Source organism: Brachycentrus maculatus, unplaced genomic scaffold (assembly GCF_059751285.1).
Source record: "Brachycentrus maculatus isolate JH-2025_06_01 unplaced genomic scaffold, ASM5975128v1 h1tg000125l, whole genome shotgun sequence".
NCBI lineage: Eukaryota > Metazoa > Arthropoda > Insecta > Trichoptera > Brachycentridae > Brachycentrus > Brachycentrus maculatus.
Window position 1 is genome coordinate 962041 of NW_028280878.1, and position 8333 is coordinate 970373.

General features: G+C 32.7%; 1 protein-coding gene across 2 annotated transcripts in view; it reads right to left on the bottom strand.

The window, feature by feature from the left end:
• Positions 1-3512, bottom strand: part of LOC148309401 (uncharacterized) — a 353264-nt gene extending 349752 nt beyond the window's left edge. For both annotated transcript variants that reach the window (XM_088260145.1, XM_088260146.1), the window contains exon 1: positions 2889-3512. In XM_088260145.1, coding sequence (XP_088116271.1) covers positions 2889-3011 — 123 coding nt within the window. In that variant the 5' untranslated portion in view covers positions 3012-3512. The remainder of the gene's footprint in view (positions 1-2888) is intronic.
• Positions 3513-8333: the final 4821 nt, after the last annotated feature.

Here is an 8333-nt window from a genome sequence, read left to right on the forward strand (position 1 = left end):
TTTCTCCTATGATTGGGATGCACCTATCCACAAGGCAACATAATAAGGCGATCGATATATCAAATCCGGCCAAATTCGGGGATTATTGTTTCGTCCGGCTAAAAGGGACCAGCGACTAATAGGTTTTTACGAATCGGCAGGTATTATTTTTTGCTTTGTTGACTTAATGTCATCTCGTCGAGGGCAGCTGTCACCAGATGAGGGAAAAAGGAAGTTATTTTTTGTAAGCGTTGAACGATACAACACAGCCGTTTGTTACTCGTATCATTGAAAGATAAGGAATTTCACATTCAAGTCCATACATCAATATTTATAATAAGGTATTTTTGTTCCAGTTTTTGACATACTGAATAGTCAGCCTTTGAAGCAGGAAGAAATCTTATACATATTCAGATCGCTCTGGTAATAATATTTGGCTGTTTTTAATTTAAGCTTTACTTGGTAAATGTCACTAAGTGAACTATAAGAATTTATTTCATTGTTTTTGATTAATGGGGAAGTATTTAAAGATGAATATAAGCAGAAATTAAATTTACTGGTAAAAACTACTATTTCTTAAAATATACTGTGACACATGTTCGATACATTCCGCATCATTTTCAAATACCGTTTGTTTGAAAATGATGCGGAATGCATCGAAACACGTGTCACTATAGGTTTTAATGAATAGTGGTATTTACTGAGTAAAAGTTGAATAAAAATGAATTCATATTAACACTGCCGAATTAATTAATGAAATATTTGGCTACTTTATGTAACGCCATTTTTGCAAATTATCGTCTCTAGAGCGCTTTATGCACATCTTTTGCTATGTACTATATACGAACTTAATTATAATATGTACGTATATAAATACAAATGTGATTGATGAATTACACCCTACAGAAAAAAATAAAAGGAATATTGCTTGAATGAAGGTTTTGCTGCTGTCAGGTTCAATTCGTTAACGATCAAGAAAACATTACATCAAATTATGGAATAAGCGATGATTTTTTATCTTGTATATTTTGCTATAGTGTTTTTTTACGAATACCATTGTCATGCACAAATTATTAAAAATATGAATGGAGTTATTTTAAATGCTAGATATTTTTGCTTAAAATTAGGGAATACCAAAACGGAATTAATAAAATAATAATGTTAATTTATTTATTGATTTTTCATTCAATTTGTAGAATTTGATTATTATTGAAAACTCCATTTAATGTTGACAGTAGGTTGATAATGCCCTACAAGGCGAAATAATTCGTACGAATATTTTTTTAAATGTTTTTTTTAAATAGAAATATACAATTTAGAAGACCCGAAAAATCAATGTTTGCCTTTAATATTTTAAATATTCAGTTTGGTACATACCAAAAATATCAAATAATAATATAAAAACTTCATGCAATATTTATGACATGTTTTAAGTCATCAAAATACAGTGGTCAAATATGTTTACCTTCTGTTATTATGTTAATATATTTTGCAGTGTAAACTAAATAATTTACACCCATCCCAAAAGGTAGGCGCAATATTTTGATAAGGAGCTTAAAAAATGAGCCGACGGCCACCAATGTCAACAAACCGTTCCGGAGTACTTGTCGAATTTTCCCAAACAATTAATTTTTAGTTAGTTTTGCCAATATCGAACATGTGTGTCTCATTAGCATGTCATAGACGCAGCAGAAAGTTTGCTGTATACATTATTACTATGAAAACGGAGCTTTGTACGATTTATGGATGTTATTGGAGGCTTATACACACAAAAATTTAGTGTCCGCAAATATTTACCATGGGACCGAACGGCGGATGGCGATTCATATTTTAATTAATGTTTTCGGAGTAAACAGACTATAGTTTGTCCTCTGTGCGATACATAGACACAATATAGCGGGCAAACACCGGTGTTCAAAATATTGCCAATTCTCTATTTGCATATGGTGTGAATAAAGTAAAAATTTCCATTACACAAATGCGAAAATTTTCATCGAAAATACAGCGCTTTTACAGTCAATAGTCGGTTTTATTACATTAGAAATACCTACCTTACTATTCATCATAATCGACGGTATGTTTATATGATTTTATTATTTTTTATTATTATTTTAGTTCGAAGAAAAAATACGCTATTTCACTGATTTGGAATCCGGCGGGAATTGAATCTTATGTTTACAAAAAAACATGAAATTCAGGCACTCTGTTTTATATTTTATTTCAAGTCAATCTTCGTTTATTTGACATTTCAGTATTCTTACTTAGAATGCCATCCCTTTTTTCCATTAATAAAACATGAATTTTGTGCAAAAAGCGTAAAAATATCGTTGAAATTTTTTTGTAAGGAGAAAACAGGACGAAGGCAAATAGCAACGAATAAAAATTTCTCCATCACCTCGGAACAAATTTGATTGTTTCGATAGTTTAAATAATTTTCAGACAAATTCATATACAAATTGATATACCAGATATATAGAACAGATAATTATTTATTATGTTCTAGTTTATATTTAGACCTGAAGTCTAACTCAAGTGGTAAAAAACAAGTGTTTTTCTTTTCCAATTTCATCATGTCTTGCCACAAAGTGAACGCCGAAACAATAAATAAAATGACATACCTAGTATTTTTAAACTTTCAAGCTGTTTTTATTATTATTATTCGTTTTTCTTATGCAGCGAAAAAGTTGTCTAATGGAATATGGAAAATAACTTCAGTCAGAGTGTGAAAAAATGATTTAGTTATGTTAAGGATTGCTTTGTTGTGATCACGTTACCTTCTAAATTTAGCAATTTAAAACAAAAATAAATAAAAAATATGTGCAAGAGAAAGTCTGTCAGGAAGCCTAAATGCTTTTGTATCAGATCTGGGAATGCAGTTGGAGAGCTTTCAGTGAAATTGAAGATGTTACCTTTTGCAAACATGTGGCTCTGCATTGCGCGACCCTCAAAGGGGATGAGACTTCCTGCTCGCCCGCTACCCCCAACACCAACGCAGCCAGGGTCAGGGGGATGATCACCCTGCGGAGATCCATGGTCAATGTTCCGATCTATGACACTAAAACATCCAGATCTCGGAGAAGGCGACACATCCAAAGATCGATAACTTTCGAATCTTTCCACTTGCGGATATCCTGCTTACTCCTTCGCCACTTCACTTGCTCGCAAACACAACTATGGTCCGAAACAAAACAAAACCATAAAAAAACAAGCACAAATAAACAAACAGAATCGAAACAATATTTATTTATATAAAAAAAATATATAAAACGAAATCGGTCAAACAAAATGCGCGCGGGAGCGATGAATAAAACATTAATCGGAGCGAGCGAGGAACCACTTTCGGATTGAACGCGAAAAAAATTTAAGTTAATTTATTTATTAAATTATGAGTTTTTCGTAAGGACGCTCAGCGCGACGAGCTATAGGCATGCCGTAACATCGCGGAGAATCACTGGCGTATCGTAGATTGGCGGTCGTACTCGATCGGGAGCTTTCGGCGTAGACCCTCCGTCTGCGGCGGCTTGCGTTCGACTGACGTCCGGATATTATCGCGACTAGCTTCAGGCCGCTGCGCGCTTTTTCCCTCGAGCGCCGTCTCGCTCTAGCGCTACAGGGCGCTCACAAACGCCCAGACACGGAACGCGAAAGCCATTTAGAAGCGCGGTTACGGTAGCAGAGTCCACTTTTTATTGTCTTATACTATTTTAATGCAGGAATCATAATGTTATATGACGGCAATAAAATGTACGGAGGTAATGGGAGGACGCGGACGCTCGCCGTATCGTTATGTTAATTGGAACTCATTTCTAGATCATTCCAATATTCGATTTCTCTGACAGTTCTCGGAGATGATTATTATTTATGGATGTCAAAATATCGCGTATAAATCATGTCGACTTAACGTATAAAAAACTGAATTTCATTTTCTGTCTAGTTGCGTTGAAAGCTTAAGCCTTCTCTAGCGAACTTTATCCGTTTATTTATAAGAAAATGGACAAAAAATATTTTCTTGAATGCTGCTGTTTATGTCATAAATGTACCTACATACATATGTATGCGCGCATACAGTATGTTATCAAATCATAACCGAATGTAGGCTTAGACTAAAGAGTAGAAAACGTCGTTCCATGAAATTTTATACATACATATTTGTATTAACAATTCAAGTTTTTGTTTGTGTTCTTTCTCGTTTTTAATGTTTTTAGTAATTTATATGTTATCAATTAGTTTATTACAAAATGCACTCAGCTTTTTTAATACTTTTTTCGAATTATAATGGATAATTTTATTTTCCTGTTATCATCATAAGGGAGGTTTGAACATAATGAGGCTTTGATCAGAATTTTTTTTTAAACTGTTTTTACAAAAATATGTTTGACAAATATATTCTACAGTTGTCAAAGAAAAAGCCTCCTTTTTATATTTTTTTCGTTTTACAGTGGTGATTATTGTCACCTACGCATATTGTTGCAATGAAAGAATTTTTTTTAGTGGGACAACATAGTGACTTTCTTTGGATTCGGTACTTAACCATAAAATCAGTACATTACCTAATTCCCATTTTTTTAAAAACTAACTAGATATGACTTGTGCAATTTTGTTTGATATCTCAACAAAGATGAAGAAAAATATGGAAGTCTGGGCATTTACGGGGCTTACGACCGTCATAGGCTGGATTGAGTGATCACTTTACACACATGTAACATGCACCAATTCTGCCCATGAATGACAACCACACTACTCAAATTCTTAGAAGCTCTATGCATATGATCCAATTTCGAAATATTTATTATTTTTTTTGTGAAGAGAATTTTTTGTGTTTTTATTATTAACACAAATATTTCAATTTCATACTATTTCTGTGAGCCCAAGCGAATCATTATTTGAAATAGGTATCAAAGTGTGGTAGAGTAATTTTTATCAACAATGGATGTCACTTTACACTGCGGATTATGCCACACCTCGTATCGAGTGCCTACTTTAGTAAATCAACCCTTATTGCATTAGTATCTCTCTTACCAGAATATTCCTGAATATTAATTTTTGATAGTCTTACAGATATATTATACAAATTGTAATATTCATTCGAACCCTTATCCGCACCCCAATTGTGCACCGGGCACTGCATCATATAAACGCAGTGTTATCTTGATCGTTAACATACGAAAGAAAGGTGATCAGCCCTCCGATTCAGGTACCAGTCGGAGCATCATGTCTGGGCTCTACCCACGCTTCTGCGTCCTGGGTTCTAGGCCTTCAATCAAGCACCTTTAATGCTTTCTACTTCTCTCGAAATTCCAATCTTAATTAGATTTAAGTTTTGTGCTGACATTTCTTGGTGGAACTGAATTTTATATAATGAAATAATAATTTTGTATTATAGTTTTTACCATATAAATTTTATTCAAGCAGTGACCGGATTTCGTCGTTACCGACATCATCTGATAAAATCTTAGTATTTCTCAATATTTGAATTAATAGTATTTTAATATGGCTATGGGAACAATTTTATGAAGCGAATGTAGTTGGAAAAAGAAGCAGAGGAAGACCGAGGAAAACTTGGCACAATCAAGTATGTCAAATACTTGAAAGTGGCCGGGTCAGGAGTCGTAATAATCGTCGAGTATGTATGAGGAGATGCATGAATGTAGAAGAGGCTAAGAATGTTTGCAAAGACAGAGTGGTGTGGCGTTCGATTCTCTCTGCCTACCCCTGCGGGGAAGTGGCGTTATGGTTAAATAGTTAGTTAATATGGCTATAATAAATTGTCAGTAGATCGCTTTCCTAAAGGAATACAAAAAAATAATATTTTCGTTTGGGCTTTTATCAACCATTATAAAAGCCCATAGGAAAAGCAGTAAATAAAATAAATTAATTATTGGTCTCAAGACGACACACGTATTGATATATCTTCATTAGGGTATAATAATCCGGTGTCTAAAAAGAATCCAAAAATAATAAATACTTGTTATAAATAATTTATAAACATATCTATATATTATAAATAAACCACTTGTTGTTTACCACTTGAGTTTTATATTTTATAACGACTAGTTTGGGAAGCTACATATGCTTCCATCTACGGGTGTTAAATAAATATAAGCTCATATAAATTTAAACCTGTAGACGGAAGCATCTGAAGCTTACGAAACTAGTTGTAATAAAATATAATACTCAAGTGGTAAAAAACAAGTGTTTTATATATAGTTTAATCATGCCATGCCACAAAATGAATGCCGAAACAATTAATTAAATAACTTTGTATTATAAGATTTTTTTTTCACTTTTACATTATTGTTTTATTTGTTTTTGTATGTATTATTTCAAATTATTATTGGGGAAATAAGTTGTATTATTTATTGTAACTGCAGACAGTTGGTAGAATTCCATTTTAAATTTTTGGGTAATATATCCAAAATTAAACAAGGTTTATTGGGTTGAATTCTACTTTTATTCTAATATTTACAATGATATATATTTTGACGCGTTTCGTCCTATTAAGACATTATTAATATATTTAATTATATTTTTGATAATATCTTCATAAGACGAAACGCGTCACAATTTACATAATTGTAAAAACATATTTAAATCAATGTAGAATTGAATCCAATTAACCTTGTTTAATTTTGAATATATTACCCAAAAATTTAATGTTTTATAATTGAGTGTGTATATCGTAGTCGTACAGGAGAATGAATGAAAATGACCAACTAACAAAACGTGAAATGTTCAGGAGGGCCATTTAAGTCACTTTTGCTTGGCAAGAAAATAAACATGAATGCAGTTAGTCATTTTTAACAAGTGTATATATTATACTTCCAAGTTTAAAATCCTTTGATATTTTTTTAATGGCAATATTAAGCAAGTAAGATATCAAATAGTCAATGATCACGTTTTTGTAAAAAATGCACTTGGTCACGTTCTCCTGTATGACTACGATATGTGGGTTGTGTGAGAAAAAAATACTACCCATTCTCCTCCTTCCACCTTACCTTCATATCACCTTAATATGTTTGTAGCCCACCCCGAATAGTATAGCACTCGTGCACCTGCATTGTCTTAGCGGTCATCTACTCACATTTCATAATATTCATATATTATAAGCTAAAAGTGCACGCATTTTGTGGTTCTTCCTTCGCATCCATCCTCTCATTCCCCGTCCTTGTCTGGCCGCAGTGGTGGGGGGAGATACCGCTCCCCTATTGGTGGATTCCGCCACTCGGGGTTGACGGAGGGAGCCCTTGCGTACCTCCACATACGCACTAGCCTTTGTATGAGGTCCTGTTGCCCTCAAGAATACTCGAAGGACCAAGGAGACGCCCCTCGCGATCCTTGAAAGTATATAAAAATGCAAGGGTGACGAGTGACGCGGTCACGTTGAACAACTTCAGTAAATGAACACGGTGACACCAAACTGTTGGTTACACCTCCAATCTGTACCTGAATCCTACCCTCATGTCATTCTTCATAATTATATATCTATTATTTTATATATATTTATAATTTTTTTTTTGACATCTCAATATAAACAAAAAATATATAAATCAATTATTAATAAAAAATCTCCTAATATCAGATAATTCACATTTGTGGACAACTCTTTGGACACACTAGAATTGTTGAATATAAGTTATAATGAAATATCATAATGATTTATTTTTATAAATTTTCGGAACAGACTTTTCCCTTAGAACTTTTTTAGCGTTTCCCTTCCAAAGTAAGCCATATTTGATAAGCATTAATGAATAAATTCAGCCAGGCTAATATGTGTTTTTGTATGACTTTAAAAATTGAATTAGTATCATTTACTAAATATGCTCTGATATTCTACGAACCAATATACTGCGTGAAATTTCAATTTACCATTATTGTTACTGCCCGTTTAAGAATATTATATGTATATACCTTTTAGTTTATCTATTATATTATTCTTATTTTCACTTGCAATAGGTTTTCAAGGTATAATAATATATTTTAAATATACGAGACTCCATTATTCGAATAGGTTTTACATCATTTAGCACTTCCCCTTAGAAAAAGATATCTTTAAACTGACATACTATTTTATTAAATCCTTAATATTGTACTATTTTCCTTGTTTGTCTTGTTGAAATTACCTTTGTAATATTTTTCATTTTGTATTTCATGTAGTATTATAATTAATCCGAAAACTATATTCATCACTTTTAAGGTAAAGAAATCATTGTCATAATTTTACTAACAAACGCCTATTTTTTTATTGAATAAACTCAGTCGGGAAAACCGTTTGATGTTCAATCATCGTAGTTATATTCAGTAGTATTTTTTTTTTTAATATCTGCTCCAATACATTTAAGGGATGTTGGAGAAAC